This window comes from Catharus ustulatus, chromosome 17 (assembly GCF_009819885.2).
Source record: "Catharus ustulatus isolate bCatUst1 chromosome 17, bCatUst1.pri.v2, whole genome shotgun sequence".
In the NCBI taxonomy this organism is placed as follows: Eukaryota; Metazoa; Chordata; class Aves; order Passeriformes; family Turdidae; genus Catharus; species Catharus ustulatus.
Window position 1 is genome coordinate 8,004,043 of NC_046237.1, and position 15,727 is coordinate 8,019,769.

The 15,727-nt window shown below is 55.7% G+C and overlaps 1 protein-coding gene across 1 annotated transcript; it reads right to left on the reverse strand.

Moving 5' to 3' along the window:
• Positions 1-5,481: 5,481 nt before the first annotated feature.
• BPI (bactericidal permeability increasing protein) lies at positions 5,482-13,964 on the reverse strand. The gene is made up of 15 exons (XM_033074962.1): positions 13,850-13,964; positions 12,793-12,907; positions 12,038-12,166; positions 11,441-11,596; positions 11,035-11,098; positions 9,196-9,259; positions 8,652-8,743; positions 8,312-8,488; positions 8,040-8,099; positions 7,748-7,915; positions 7,395-7,462; positions 7,128-7,170; positions 6,728-6,791; positions 6,157-6,233; positions 5,482-5,548 (listed from the first exon to the last, which is right to left on the reverse strand). The coding sequence occupies exons 1-15, from the start codon at positions 13,962-13,964 to the stop codon at positions 5,501-5,503; spliced, it is 1,440 nt and encodes a 479-aa protein (XP_032930853.1). The 3' UTR covers positions 5,482-5,500.
• Positions 13,965-15,727: the final 1,763 nt, after the last annotated feature.

Genomic DNA, 15,727 nt, shown 5'->3' on the forward strand with positions numbered 1-15,727 from the left:
AGGTGTATATGGCATGGGGAAACATCAGAGCAAACCCATGGACTCAGCAAGAAAAGTGTGAGCAGCCTGGCTGGATATTGACAGAACTTGGAAAGAGAAGTCATCAGCCCAAAAGAAAACCTTCCCTACTCATTTCCAGCCAGGACAAGTTCATTGTCACCCACAGAACTGGGCTACGGTCAGGATCTGTGGCAACTGTGGTTGTTGTTAGACCAACAGACACTTCAGCACAGAGAGGTCACAGTAGGCATCAGGGCTGCCACGACCAGCTCAAGCGGCTTCTCCCTGTGCAGAATCTCCTCCCTGAGCCTCTCGGCCATGCATCCTGCCAGCAAAGGAGAAGGGTGCTCATGAGGCAGTGCCTGCTCTCCATTGCTCCCTGCAGCCCTTCCCAGCTGCTCTCACCCCAGGGAAAGGCAGGTGCTGCCAGAGGGATACAGGTGATGCAGCACGGCCGTACCCAGGATCCTGATGCGGAGCGGAGCGCGAGCCTGGGGCCGCCGGGCCTTCAGCGCCTTGAGGTGCTGCAGACGGTTCCAGATGGCCTGCTCTGCCTTCTCCCTGGGGAGACAGCAAACCTGCCTATTCCACCTGCTGCTCTTGAGCAGAATACCAGTCTTAAGCAGCCCTAGTGCTTTGTGAAGAGAATTCAGCTAAAGGCAGGGAATCGAATGGCACCCGAGAGTGCTGTTTGTGGTGTGAGGATTATGTCTTGACTCTATCTTATCTGCTATCACTTTGCCTGCCTGAGAGCATCTCCATTGCAGAAAAACCTGAGAACCTGATCCCTGACCTGGCTGCACCCCCCTGCTGGAGACTTCTGAGGGTGAGAAAATTGCCCCTGAGCCTCCTTTTCTCCAGGCTGAGCCTTTCCTCGTGCTCCTGCCCCTTTCCCAGCTCCACTGCCCTTCTCTGGGCATGCTCCAGCACCTCCATGTCCTTCTTGAAGTGAGGGGCCCAGAGATGGACAAAGTGCAACCTCTTCCCTGGTCCTGTTTTCCCACAATGGTTGATCCAGGCCAGTTTGCCCCTGGCCTTCTTGGCCACCTGGTGCTCATGTTCAGCTGCTGTTGAGCAGCACCTCCAGAGCCTTTTTCACTGTGCTCTTTCCAACCAAGCAACTGCAAGTCTGGAGTGACAGGACAGGACAGCAGGACACAGGTGCTCCATGGTGCCTCGCCATGGCCATGGAAACAGCCAAGGAAGGTGGTCCTGATCCACGAAGCCGGGGTTGGTGGCTGTGGTGAGTGCCAGGCACAAGGCCAGTGACCCGCAAGCCACTGCCAGGCTCTTCACTCCCATCCTTGGTTCCCACAGTTCATGTTGTGCAGAGCTCTCCCTGCTCACACCACCTTTATATCCCTGCCAAAACGGGAACTGCAAGTGAGGGTGGTGTGTGGAGCCACAGGGGGTGTCCGAGGACTTCCTGCTTGGCCCCTGCCCTGCTGCGCTGTGCTGCTGGCACCATGGCATGGCCCAGCACAGAGGCACACCTGGTGCCAATCACCCAAAACAGGGAAGGAGCAGTGGAAACTGGGAGGCAACAGCCCAGTTTCCAGCTGTCAGTCAGTGCCAGCAGTCCCTGCCTGTGGCATCCTCAGTGGAGCAGAGCTGGCGTTGGCACTGCCAGCTGAGCCTGACAGAGCCACATTCCTGCAGCCTGCACCCAGCAAAAGCTGGGAACAGCCTGGGCTGCCCAGGAGCAGGGTCCCAGCCCTGCTGCTCTCCTTTCCTGTCCCTGTCCCATGGCCCTCTTGGCTACTCTGTGAGCTTCTTCTGTCACACCATAGGCCTGCCAAAGCCACCAGAGCAGCCTTGGGGCACCAGAGCAGCCTTGGAGCACAGCAATGGCTGAAGAAGGCAGGTCACAGCTTCTCACCTCGTGGGATCAGACCCCAGGGACACTCCAGACCCAGCAGGGCTGACAAAGGGGCTCCTGCCTGGGCTGGGCAGCTGTACCAGGGCAAGTACTTCACTGGGGTGCCCTGCACCTCCAGACCCTGTCACAGAGCTCCTGCACAGAGCAGCCATGCACAGGAGCAGACATCCATCACCCCAGGATCAAGCTCCAAAAACAAAACTGCTGAGGCCTGATATGTCACAGCTCTTGTCACGATGGCTGGAGAGAGGGGCAGGAGCTGGGTGCAGCCAGGCAGGTGTGAGGGGGGAACACCCCTGACCCCTCAGCCACGAGAGCTGGGCTGGCTGTAAAATAAAGATGCAGGAGGAAGAAATAATTCAGTCACTTTCATATCCTGGGCCTGGGGTCTAGGCAAATGAGACCCTGGCTGCTGTTGCAGACAGATCTCATGCTGGATCCAGGGAAGTCCTGGCTGCCAGAGGAAACATCCTTGACACTGAAGCCCATGGGCAGTGCTCCTTTTCCCCAGAGCTTCTTTTGCTCAGAAAGAAGCATCCAAAAGCAGAGGAGAAAGGCAAAAGGCCAAATCCCCGCTCACAGCCTCCTTGGCATTGTGACCCTTCCTGTCATCCATCATCAGCTCTTATCTGGGACTGGCTAAAATAAGCTCCTGCTCCAGAGCTCAGTTTGGAGCAGGAGCTCCCAAACGTCCCATGGTGACAACCCCATCTCACTGAAGGGCTGTATCAAAAGAACACTCAAGACGTTCAGGAGGACCATGGAGGAACCAGAACTCTTTCATAAAGAAAAATGAAATTTTATAGTGAATAGCACAGAAAGAAGAAGCAAAACCAGGAAGTCCTACCCCTGGCTTTGAGCAAATTTTGAAGGTGACCTGCAGAAAATCCTTCAAAGAGCAGTGCACTGACCAAACACTGCTGTGTTTGGCAAGGAGCAGCCAAACCACATCTAAAGCTCAACCTATGTGTCAGTCCCAGCAGTGCTTCCTGTAAGTGGTGACAGAGGGGATAGAATATGAAATCCTGCCCTGTCTGCCCCAATCCTTTGGACAGGTGAAGGCTTCTCCTGTTCAGCTCTGCCTGTTCTGGGAGTGTGGGGTCTGCTCCACTGGGGAAAGGCTGGCTCCCCCAGGCTGCTGGAGAAGGAATGGGAATGGTCAAAGGGGAGCCAGGAGCCCAGGAGGGTAGAGACTTGCAGGAGACCTGTGCTGCAGCTGTCCTTTGCCCAGCACTGCAGGTCAAGACCCCTCTGTCCACAGGCCACCCCCTGCTCCCCACGTCAAGATTCCCTCTGGCCCCGCACACTCCTCAGCACGTGTGGGCAGTTCCCCATCCTGCCCCAGCTCTTTCCACATCTCTCTCGTGATGCCATGGCTCAAGCCACCCTGCAGCCAAGTGCTGGGGCTGCCCAGGTACTACAGGGTTCATGCTGAGGCAGTTCTGCTCCTTGGGTTGTGAGCAAACCAGGCACATTTGCCATCTGCAAAGAAATCTGAATGCATCTTTGTTCTGTGTTGCCGTAACCTGTCCATTTGCCATCTGCAAGGAAATCCGGAAATATCCGTGTTCCCCAGTGCCATTACCAGCCGGGGAATTCCCTGGGCAGTTTGTACCAGTGCCAGAGGCATGACTGCTGCTGCTCTCCAGCCTTCCACTGGCAGGTGCATGTGGGATGGGGAAACATCAGAGCAAACCCATGGACTCAGCAAGAAAAGTGTGAGCAGCCTGGCTGGATATTGACAGAACTTGGAAAGAGAAGTCATCAGCCCAAAAGAAAACCTTCCCTACTCATTTCCAGCCAGGACAAGTTCATTGTCACCCACAGAACTGGGCTACGGTCAGGATCTGTGGCAACTGTGGTTGTTGTTAGACCAACAGACACTTCAGCACAGAGAGGTCACAGTAGGCATCAGGGCTGCCACGACCAGCTCAAGCGGCTTCTCCCTGTGCAGAATCTCCTCCCTGAGCCTCTCGGCCATGCATCCTGCCAGCAAAGGAGAAGGGTGCTCATGAGGCAGTGCCTGCTCTCCATTGCTCCCTGCAGCCCTTCCCAGCTGCTCTCACCCCAGGGAAAGGCGGGTGCTGCCAGAGGGATACAGGTGATGCAGCACGGCCATACCCAGGATCCCGATGCGGAGCGGAGCGCGAGCCTGGGGCCGCCGGGCCTTCAGCGCCTTGAGGTGCTGCAGACGGTTCCAGATGGCCTGCTCTGCCTTCTCCCTGGGGAGACAGCAAACCTGCCTATTCCACCTGCTGCTCTTGAGCATAACACCAGTCTTAAGCAGCCCTAGTGCTTTGTGAAGAGAATTCAGCTAAAGGCAGGGAATCGAATGGCACCTGAGAGTGCCGTTTGTGGTGTGAGGATTATGTCTTGACTCTATCTTATCTGCTATCACTTTGCCTGCCTGAGAGCATCTCCATTGCAGAAACACCTCAGGGACTAAACTCATGGAAAGAAGAAGTGTCTTGGCCACAGCACACAGGGTTGCTTTGGGGGTCAGACCGGACAGCCAGGCACGCAGCGGCCTTGCCGAGCGCCCACAGATTGGCCCCACGCCGCCTCCGCCCTGCCGCCATTTTGGGCCTGCCCTGCTGCTTGGCAGTGCCACCGCAGGAATCACAACATCACAGAATTAATTAAGTTGGAAAAGACCTCTGAGATCATCGAGTTCAACGTGTGGCCCAGAAGAATCCTGTCAACTAGACCAGGGCACTGAGTGCCATGTCCAGTCTTCCCTTAAACACCCCCAGTGACAGTGACTTCACCTCCCTGGACAGCCCATTTCTCTCTGTGAAGAAATTCTTCCCAATATCCAACCTAAATCTCCTCATATGCTGCTTAAGACCATGTCCTCTTACCCTTCCCTTGTTCACCTGGGAGCAGAGCCTGATTCCCGACCTGGCTGCACCCTCCTGTTGGCGAGTTGTGAGGGTGAGAAAATTGCCCCGAGCCTCCTTTTCTCCAGGCTGAGCCCCACCCAGCTCCCTCACCCTCTCCTGGTGCTCCTGCCTCTTTTCCAGCTCCACTGCCCTTCTCTGGGCATGCTCCAGCACCTCCATGCCCTTCTTGAAATGAGGGGCCCAGAACCGGACAAAGCGCAATCCCTTCCCTGGTCCTGTTTCCCCACAACGGTTGATCCAGGCCAGTTTGCCCCTGGCCTTCTTGGCCACCTGGTGCTCATGTTCAGCTGTTGTTGAGCAGCACCCCCAGAGCCTTTTCCATTGCGCTCTTTGCAACCATGTTGCCCCAGGTCTGGAGTGACAGGACAGGACACCAGGACACCAGTGCTCCATGGTGCCTCACCATGGCCATGGAAACACCAAACCAGATGGTCCCAATCCAGCTCCCACCTGGCCCCGTGTGGCCTGAGGTGCAGACAGTGACACCACCACCATAGCCCCAGAACCAGCACCTTTATTACTGCTCAGAGGGAGGAGGGGAGGGGCTGGCCCAGGGCAGGGCACCCCCGGCTCAGGGTAGCACCAGGCGAGCCCAACCCAGGGGTCCAGGCCAAGGCAGCAGTGCAGGACAGTGGCAGGTCTGATGGGCTTTGGCACATGCAGGAGGGCAGGGAAAGGCAATGTGGTGAATGGAGCATAGGCTCTCATCACCTTATCTTCATCCCCGGCGCTGGAAGTGAACGTCTGCTCCAAGCAGCAGGAAATTCTGTGAGAAAGAGAGAAAGCACTGGGCTGCTACAGGCCCTGGCAGCTGCATTGCCCAGCACCCACACATTCCTGAAGGAAGAATGGATTGGTACCTGTGGCTCCGCCAACCCCTGTGCCTATGTTTCCCCCTGGCAGGCTCTGGAGAAATTTCACAGCCACACCTCACTACAGCTATTTGGCATCCCCATGGGGACCCTGCTTTGTGGCTTCCCAAGGTACCCCATCATGGGGGCTCTCTGCTCCCTTGGACCTGGCACAGTTCCTTCCACCAGGGCAGGCAGGGGTTTTATCCTAGCAGGCATCACACCAATCCAGGTACTGCAAGTCAGGGAGAGTGGGGATTTGGGGTTGATGCTTCTATAAAAATGGTCATGGGAAATTAAGACCTCCCCACATATAAGAACTGGAGAACAATGTGGTGCCATCCTAGACTCGCACCAAGTGGCCAGGAAAAGCAGAGCACTGGTTTGCTGCGAGAGCACCCTTCCCATCCATCACTTCCCAGCATGCCTGGGGGAACTGGATTTGGAGGCTGTGCGGGTAAGCAGGGTTTTGGGGGCAGCAGGATGGGCCCCAGCTGGGACCAGATGCTCTACCCTCACTCACCTGGTGGAACTTCACAAGGATATTGGAGAGCTGAATCCTGTCCAGAAGCGGCAGAGGGAAGCCCTCATCTAACCGGGCTGGAAAAGACAACACACGTGCCTGCATTGGGATGGGAATGGGACTCAAGGCAGCACAGAGCACACACAGAACGTGGCCACCTCCCTCCCCCAGCCCTTTCCTCTCCTCCACTGCTCCTGGGGCAGGCAGAGGAAACTCCTCCCAAGCTCCTGAGGTAGCGCTGCCTGCTGTACCACGACAGCCCCCTCGGGCCCTCCAGCCACCAGCCCCACTCTGTGTGAGCTGCTGGCTAGGCAGGAGAAGCAGGGATTTGGGGAGAGAGTCTGGAAAGCATTAGGAAGGATATGCTAGGGCTCATTTTTTCCATTGCATTTGCTGCTGGGAGCCTGTCAGAGCAGCAAGAGGCTGCCACTGCTTCACTACCGCCTCCTGCATGCACTTTTCCCTGATCAGCCTTGGCAATGAGGATTTAATTAGTGAGCTGGGCCACTTGGATGGAGCAACCTGAGTGGAGGGTGCTCCAGCTTCCCCATTCCCTCCAGTAGGTTCTCACCATTGAGACGAGGGAGCAGGATACTGGAAGTCAAGACGTTCATGAGGTTCTGCATCCTTCGAACCTGGGAAGTGGGGAGAGAGGGAGGAAAAGCTTTAGCCTGCAGGACAGGAGACATAATGGCACTGGAGGATAATTAGAAAAAAGGAAAAAAGGAAAAGAAAAAAGAGCTGGGATGGGCACATGCTTTGCCAGAGACCAGCAGCTTTGGAAGGGTAGGAAATATTGCGGTGAGAGGAGCAATGGATCCTTTCCCAGCCAGCAGGCTGAGGCAGGAGGAGGCTGCAGGATCAGTGAGGGGTCCCATGTTGGGACGCAGCAGGGAATGAGCCTTTGTTCCAGCCCCAGCAGGCTGCCAGCTCCATGCTGAGGGTTCTGGTCATGGTCAAGGAGAGCTTACCTGGAAAGTGCCAACAGCCGAGTCCTTCAGAGAGAGCCTGATCCTGCGCAGGGACAGAAGTGGTGCTGTGGAGGATGTCCCAACAGAGGGAGCAATTCCACCCATCGATGGCCATGCAGATCCCTCTCCCTCCAGCCCCAGCTCGTTCCTTCCACACCAAGCCCACATCCCTGGGCCTTCCCACCCCCCCTTCTCTGTCCCACGGCACACAAAACAGAAACACCCCCAGCCACCGCCTGCCCAGTCAGTCGCTGCTCCCCTCTGTACCTGCCCACATCCAGGCTCCCAACGATGCGGCCGGATCTCACGTTGATGACAGCAGACACGTTCCCTGTCTGGGAGAGAGCACAGAGCTCTGGCAATGCTCCTCCCACCTCACCTCAAAGCAGACACCCGGAGCAATGGCTCTGACCAGCTGAAGCACACCACTGCCCATTCAGGGGCGTGTTTGCACCCAGCATTAAAGCTGGCATTTCTCAGCTCAGCGATTGTTCTGTTGGGGACACCCCCACTGTGCCTGGTCAGCACCCAGCACCTCCCCTGGCAGGATCTGAGCAACAGGACTGGGCCCAGCTCAAACTCCCTTCTGCCCCACTGCCACAGGCTGTGTTTGAGCTCACCAGGCTGAGGAGGAAGAGAGGAGCCAGGCTGGAGTTGGGAAGGATGGCATAAGCCTGGGCATCCACAACGGGCTGGAACGAGATTCCTCCTGGTCCAATAGTCAGGAATGGAGCAGTGGGAGCTGACAGCCTGAACTTCATTGGCATGTTGGGGTACATCTCCTCCAGCTGTGTGGGAGTAGGGAGAGGATGGGAATGATGGAGCCAAGCCCTGGACCTGAGGGAGAGCACCTGGCACAGAGCAAAGCCCGTGTGTGCAAGAGCTCTGGGCAGGCAGGGCCAGACTGCTCACCTGGGGAATGAAGGCTGAGAAGACAGAGGTTTCCAATTTGAATCCTGTTTCCTTTGGGATCTGCAGGAGAGGACTGTCACACTGGTGCAGTTTGTCCCAGAGGATCCCATGGTGAGCCCTCCCATCCTCAAATGCTGCCATGTCCAACAGCCCAGCCCCATTCCACAGCCCCCAACTCTCTCACTGGGGCTTCTCCAAGACTGCTGGCTGCTCCCAGAGCACCTCAGCAAATGGAACCTCTTTCCCAGCCCTGTCCCACTTGTGCCACTCACCATGGCATCTGTAACTTCAAAGACCAGTGCCCCAGCCTTGTGGTAGGCAATGCTAGCTGTGTTGAAGAAGTAGCTGGAGGCTCCAAAGTAAACCATGCGTTCGTGATCCGAGGGGAAGGCCAGTGGCAGTGGTGAGAAGGGGACAGTGGAGCGGTGAGCTAGGGAGTAGAATTCACCCTGGGAGGAGAGAGAGACTTGGAGAAGGGGTGCAGCAGCCATGGGGCTCATCTGCTGACTCAGGCTGCCAAAATGAATTTGCAGCAGGTACCAAAACCTTGGTTCCCACCTTCCTGTGGCAATGGTATTGGTAAATTGAAGTGTCTCTAGGGTTGCCTCTCACCTTCAGGTCCGCATCCAGGGATTGGGCAGTAGCTCTTGGGGGTCCCACCAAGGAGTAATCGATCCCAGTCTTGTCATCTATTCTGGCTGTGACTGTAAACATGAGGAAGAGAGATGAGTGACAATGACATGATTGGGAAAGCTGGGAGCAGACAGCCTCCACTGACATCTGGGCAGTGCCATACCTGGGCTGCCTGGTGCATCAGCTCAGTACCAACTGCCCTGGTGCTTGCTTCTGCTAAGAAGCAAAGTCCCCCCATTTTTCTCCAAGCTTTTTTACAACCATCTCCTGGATCTGAGGAATGGCCTGGATTCCCCAGCTAAGGCAGCCCATGCCCTCACAAGTCCTTGGACACAGATCCTGAAGGGATCTTAACAGCCTGACAGGACACAGAGTGATTTGTATTTGCTGAGAAGATGCTCCAGAGCTCCAGCTTGGGTGCTGGCACACTAAGAGATGGGGAGTGGACACAAATTAAAACATTCCTCATGGCTGGAAGAGCTAGGAAGAGCTGCTCCTAAACCCACTTGCAGCCCCCCAGTACCTGGCAGCGTCTGGATGTATGTCTGGAGGTCATTGCGTACAGACTTGGCCACAATGTCACAGACCTGTGGGACAGAAAGGCCACAGAGCTGAGCAGGGGTGACAGGGTCACAGTCCCCACTCGAAACCTCAGCCACACTCCCTGCCCCATGACAAAGCCTGCTTAAATCAAAGAGCACACAGTGGTGATTGTCTCCATTAATCAGGCACCACATTAACTGTCAAAGACACAAGCAGGGTTTATAAATACAAGCAACTGCTTGCAGTGCTTTTCCTGTGGCACAGTTCAGCTCCCTTGCAAGGACTCTCATGTGGCTCATACAGGAATGAACTGTGCTGAGCAACCAGGCCTCGGCTAAAGCAGAGCTACTCAAAGGGCAGGTTCACCACTAGCCTGGGAAATTTACTGCAGGGCACCATCTTGCAGATGGCTGAGGAAATCAGCACAAGCTCCTTTCAATTTTTTCACTGTAATATCACGACATCCATGGGCAGGATCTGTCTGTCATCTGTCTGACTGGGCATGCAGCCCACAGAGCTGATGGTGAGATGCAGCACTGTAGAGGGGCAGCTACCACAATGACAGAGAGGAGCAGGAGGCAACAGAGCCTTGTGCATGGCCTTCGTGACAGCAGGTTGCAGCTCTTCCCTGTCCCCAGGGATATTTTTCTGTCTGTGCTGAAAATGCCCTATCACTGCCTGAGAGGAGGTTGCTGCAGGCAGAAAAATGCAGCCCTGGTGCCAGTGACTGGGATTTCCCCATGACCCACATTTCCCTGAGACCTGGATTTCCCTGTGACCTGGATTTCCCTGTGACTGGGATCTCCCTGTGACTGGGATCTCCCTGTGACCGGAGTCCCAGAACTGGGGGTACTAGCACTGCCCAAGCATTGCAGCAACAGCAGGAAGCAGACACAGGCTGCCTGGCCTGGGCTGCAGCCCAGCTGTGCCCAGGGCACAGCTCAATCCCTGCCCTCTCCTGCCCATTGCCCCTCACACCATCACTCCACAAAGACAATGAAGAATGTGTGTGGGGCAGAGGGGGTTGGAGGAGGAGCAGAGGACAGTGGGGTCCCCATGCAGTCCCAGATCTGTCCTCCTTCCAGGGGACAAAACAGCAGAAAAGGCTTCTGAGCCCTGGTGTTGCTCCGGCTGCCAGACCATCTGCTCTCACAGACCCCAGGGGGCTTGGGAAAGGTGTTGCATGGAATTAGGAATAGTGTCTGGGGATGATGGGATCTGCTGCAGGAGTGGGATTTGCCTGTTCTCCAACTGCCTCCTTCCCGAGCAAGGTTCACATCCAGAGAGGCTGTAACTCATGCCAGTTATTCTTGTAGTAATTATTGCTAACAGCTTGTTTCCATGTCTGGTTGCAGGTCTCCTGCATGTCAGTGTCTGTACCAGGCAGCGGTACCAGAGCTCCCTGACTCCCCTCAGTAAAACAAAACACCAAATGTCTGAAATCCAGGAATGAGAGTTTCCCCCCAGTGTTCCCCAAAGCCCTCCAAGAATATGGCTGGTTAAAGGACAGCTCTGATCAGGTTACAATGAGTTTGGCTTGAGACATAAGATCTAATTAACTGACCACATGGAAAGAAAAGCCTTTGTTAATTAGGAACCAATTATGCTGGGTTTTGGCAAAAGCTCCAGGTTTCAAATTCAGCTTGAGTCACACTATGCTATGGAGCCTGCAATGCCCAGTCCTTTAGTTTTTACTGAATTGGCAACACAGTTGTGTGCTCTGGTTCTAGTTACCTCACTACATATGATCCTTCAAGCACATCACCTACAAGTGACGGCTACAGACCACCAGAAAACCTGCCCTCCACTGCTCACATACCTTGTCCTCCAAAATGTTTCGCAACCTGGATTCAATAGCCTTGTGGAACAGGTTGTAAAGCCACCTGCAGAGAAACACAGAGAGAAGCCCTAACTCAGATCCATACTGCAGAAGGATGTGCCCAGGAAAGGCAGACCCTAGAGATACAAGAGCCTGGGAACATCATTCCCACACCAATTTGGATCTGCCTTTGCCCCAGGGTTTAGTAAACCACAGAAGTCTGGTGTCTGCCTTAACCACACCCACCCCCTTTCAATGTGCAGCCACATGTGCAGCAGATTCAGGCCAGATTTTGGACTAGGACACCTCAGATTTGCCAACAACTTACTCCTCACACCAGAGCCACATTCCTATGGCAGGGGGGCTAACACTCAGTGCTTCCAGAACTTCCAGTGAAGTTACATACCCTAACTTGCCCGAAAAGAGTGCCCGCACTTGGGAGATGCTGGCACTGCAGGCCGAGGTGCTGATGGTGGGCTTCCCAGTGGTGTCACTGCCCAGACTCAGGGCGATTTTGATGTAGACATTTTCCACCTTCAGGTTAAAAGATCCATGGTCCCGGCTGCAGGGAGAGGGGAATGAGAAAGGGATGTTTGTCAATGCCAAGGCGTGGTGAAGAGACCTCAAATCAGCTTCAGGATGAATAATCTAGCTAGATCATTCTCCTCCTTGTATGGTGCATCCAGAGGAGACTTGGAAAGATTTTTAACTCGGGAGAAACAAATTCCACTGGCACATAAACTAGGAGAGGTAACCTTTAAATAGAGGGGAGTGAGAGCAAGTAGGGGAGGTTGAAGAGACACCTGAGGATCCATGTATAGCTCCCCTTCTGTGTGCCTTGTTCCTGCCTGTTCCCACTCTGTTTAATCCATTATATCTGGGGGAGCAAAGTGACAGCTGCCCAAAACACAAGAGAAAGGGAGAGGAGAAAAACCTGTCCGGATCCAGTGTTGGAGACACAGGGTGGGTGCCTGAATAGGGAGAGGAAGAGCTGGGAACTCACACAAAGAAAAACTTCACCCTCCAGTCCCCATCAAGCTCAGTAAAGGCGTTGGAGATGGAGACCTGCAGGCCCACGTTGGAGATTGGGGTAATCCTTGAGTATGGCAAGTGGAAATCACGAAGGCGCAGTCTGAAAATGCATGAATAAAAAGAAAAGTCATGTTACAATAGTTCCTTGCTCCCAAGCACAGTGCTAGGGAGGGAGGGAGGATGGGAGAGAGACAATCAGGGAGGGAAGGAGGGTGAGCAGGAGGGAGTGGTGTCACTGCACTGGCAGCATCCCCAGCTGCAGTTCTGCTGCTGCAAAGCAATGCTGGGCAGGGACACACACAGCAGAGGGGATCCTTTGGGAATGTGACCCTTGCAGGCACCCACGGCAGCTCCAAACGCTGCACTGCAGGAACAGAGAGGAACCTGGGGCAGCAGGGAGCTGGCATTTCCACAGGGGCTGGGCTCCTGCTCCACATGGGAACGTGTGCTCTGGTCACACCGGCAAGGCCATCTCCACTATCCAAGCTGATTGCACACAATCCACACACATCCAGAGTGCCGTGACCCCGTTCCCTTTTTTCGATTTGGGCAAGGAGTGAAATGGGAACATATCTGCCTGTATCAAGGACAGAGCCAACATTTCAGGGAGCTGTGAATGGGACAGGATGGTCCTCACTGCTGTGGGGGCTCCCCACCCTCCCCACATCTCCTGCCATACCCTGGACTGGGGGCAGTGGGTGGCTCCAAGGAACTGGCAGGGCTCACCTGGACAGCTCATAGCGCACCTTCCCCACGCGCATGACACGAGATTCGCCTGAGATATCTGGCAGCTTCAGCTGGGCCAGCTCCTTCTCCAGGATTGCCAACCCCTGCTCATGGGCTAAAGGAACACAGGGAGAGCATCACTCCACCACTGCCACAGAAGCTGGAGCACACACTGGGTGCACAGGAGAAGGATCAGAGGAAAGATCGAGGTGATGCTGCCTCCCAGGCTGGCTTTAAAGCAAACCTCCGTGCACAGAGCCCTGTGAGCACACAGGCAATGCTGCCTGGTGCCCTGCTTGCAGCCCCAGGGGAAGGTGGGGGCCACAGAAAGGAGAGAGGTGTCCCAGTCCTCACTCTCCTGGCTGTCAACCAGGTGAGGTGTGTGACAGGTCCGAGGCACTGGGCTGCTCCATGCCCAGTGCCAGCAGGCAAAGATGGAGGGAGTTTTACCAGGGAGTGGCACAACATCAATGGGTGCTGCACCCCTGCCTCCGTCTAAGAAAGGGAGTCACGTTCTCTCCCACATAGCTGGCAGAGCTGCCTGGTAAATGAGCTGTTTCTCACACAGTGTATTTCAATCCATAACTGTGCTCTGCTGGAGCTGGGGCTCAATAAAAGCAGCACATGGCCCATCCATCTCTGTCACTGCCCCACCCAAAAACTCCCCAGCTCCTGTCTGCTCTGCAGCTCCCTCCTCCAGGGCTCACGGCTTGGCTGCCTGGACATGCTGTGGGACCAGCCCCCTCCTGCTCTGCCAGCCCCCCACACAGCCTGGCTGCAGCTCCCTGAGACCCCACAGGGCTGTCCCCTCTGCAGGGGCTCCATTGTGTTGTGGCGTTGGGGGCAGACAGGTGCAGCAGGGCAAGCCCTGGGCCATGGTGCATTTGGCACCCCTGTTCAAGGATTTCCCCATCCTGCCCCTGTGCTCCTCACATGGGCACCTACGGCCATTGATCCCCCATCCTGCCCCAGGACCCTGCACTTCTCACAGGGTACCTGGCTCCACACCTCTGCCACCAGCACATCTGTGAGGAGAGAAATCAGAAACAGAACCCACCGTAGTCCAAGCCTGCCTGGGTGATCCTCACCACGAAGCCGGGGTTGGTGGCTGTGGTGAGTGCCAGGCACAAGGCCAGTGCCCCGCAAGCCACTGCCAGGCTCTTCACTCCCATCCTTGCTTCACAGTCCAGGCTGTGCAGAGCTCTCCCTGCTCACACCACCTTTATATCCCTGCCAAAACGGGAACTGCAAGTGAGCGTGGTGTGTGGAGCCACGGGGGGTGTCCCCAGGACTTCCTGCTTGGCCCCTGCCCTGCTGGGCTGTGCTGCTGGCACCATGGCATGGCCCAGCACAGAGGCACACCTGGTGCCAATCACCCAAAGCAGGGAAGGAGCAGTGGAAACGGGGAGGCAACAGCCCAGTTTCCAGCTGTCAGTCAGTGCCAGAAGTCCCTGCCTGTGGCATCCTCAGTGCAGCAGAGCTGGCATTGGCGCTGCCACCTGAGCCTGACAGAGCCACGTTCCTGCAGCCTGCACCCAGCAAAAGCTGGGAACAGCCTGGGCTGCCCAGGAGCAGGGTCCCAGCCCTGCTGCTCTCCATTCCTGTCCGTGTCCCATGGCTCTCCTGGCTACTCTGTGAGCTGCTTCTGTCACACCACAGGCCTGCCAAAGCCACCAGAGCAGCCTTGGAGCACAGCAATGGCTGAAGAAGGCAGGTCACAGCTTCTCACCTCATGGGATCAGACCCCAGGGATACCCCAGACCCAGCAGGGCTGACAAAGGGGCTCCTTGCCTGGGCTGGGCAGCTGAAGTAAGGCAACTCCCTCAGTGGGGTACCCTGCACCTCCAGATCCTGTCACAGGGCTCCTGCACAGAGCAGCCATGCCCAGGAGCAGACATCCATCACCCCAGGATCAAGCTCCAAAGACAACACTGCTGAGGCCTGATATGTCACAGCTCTTGCCACGATGGCTGGAGAGAGGGGCAGGAGCTGGGTGCAGCCAGGCAGGTGTGAGGGGGGAACACCCCTGTCCCCCCAGCCAGAAGAGCTGGGCTGACTGCTCTCTTCTTGCAGGACAAAAGTGAGGGAAGAACAAATGATTCAGTTACTTTCATTTCCTGTTGGGGTCCAGGCACAGGAAACCCATGGTTGCTGATGCAGGCAAATTTCATGCTGGATCCAGGGAAGTCCTGGCTGCCAGAGGCAACATCCTTTAGCCAATCAAGGATGTTGTGAAATGCAGCTGTTGCTCAAGCTCAGCAATCCCTCAGTGGTGCAGCCTCAGGACACCCCAAGGGATGAGGCCATGGAGTGCATGCCATAGGATTTCTGCACGTGGAGTTTGAGGATGGAGAGGTCAAGTCATTCTGTTCCCCTTTGCCTTTTCTCCCACAAGTTTTCACGAGGGTCACTTGCAGGCTGCCTGGCAGACACCCAGAATGTGCTCTCAAGGTTTATATGAGTGGCTACAACTTTTGAAAGGGGCACAGTCAGCTCCGGAATCTGGGAAACAGGGACATGGCAAGAATGGTGCCTGCAGAGAGGGACAAACCACCCAGGGCAGAGCTGTGTTCCACAGGCACCCATCATCACCACCCACAGGCTGTGACTCTCCATCAGTGCCAGCCCAATCCAGCGCTGGGAGCCTGAAGCCCAAGGGCATTACTCCTTTCCCCTAGAGCTTCTTTTGCCCAGAAAGAAACATCCAAGAGCAGAGGAGGAAGGCAAAAGGCCAAACCCCCACTCACAGCCTCCTTGGCATTGTGACCCTTCCTGTCATCCATCATCAGCTCTTATCTGGGTCTGGCTCAGTTTGGAGCAGGAGCTCCCAAACGTCCCATGGTGACAACCCCATCTCACTGAAAGGCTGTGTCAAAACAACAATCAAGAAGTTCAGGAGGACCATGGAGGAACCAGAATGCTTCCATAAAGAGAA

Excerpts from the sequence above, each read along its gene's own strand:
- BPI (XM_033074962.1), bottom strand. The coding sequence starts at position 13,964 with ATGGGAGTGAAGAGCCTGGCAGTGGCTTGCGGGGCACTGGCCTTGTGC. Across the intron at positions 8,744-9,195 it reads ATACATCCAGACGCTGCCAG|TCACAGCCAGAATAGATGAC; the intron begins GTACTGGGGGGC and ends TCATGTTTACAG. Across the intron at positions 6,234-6,727 it reads CCTGCTCCCTCGTCTCAATG|CCCGGTTAGATGAGGGCTTC; the intron begins GTGAGAACCTAC and ends TGTCTTTTCCAG.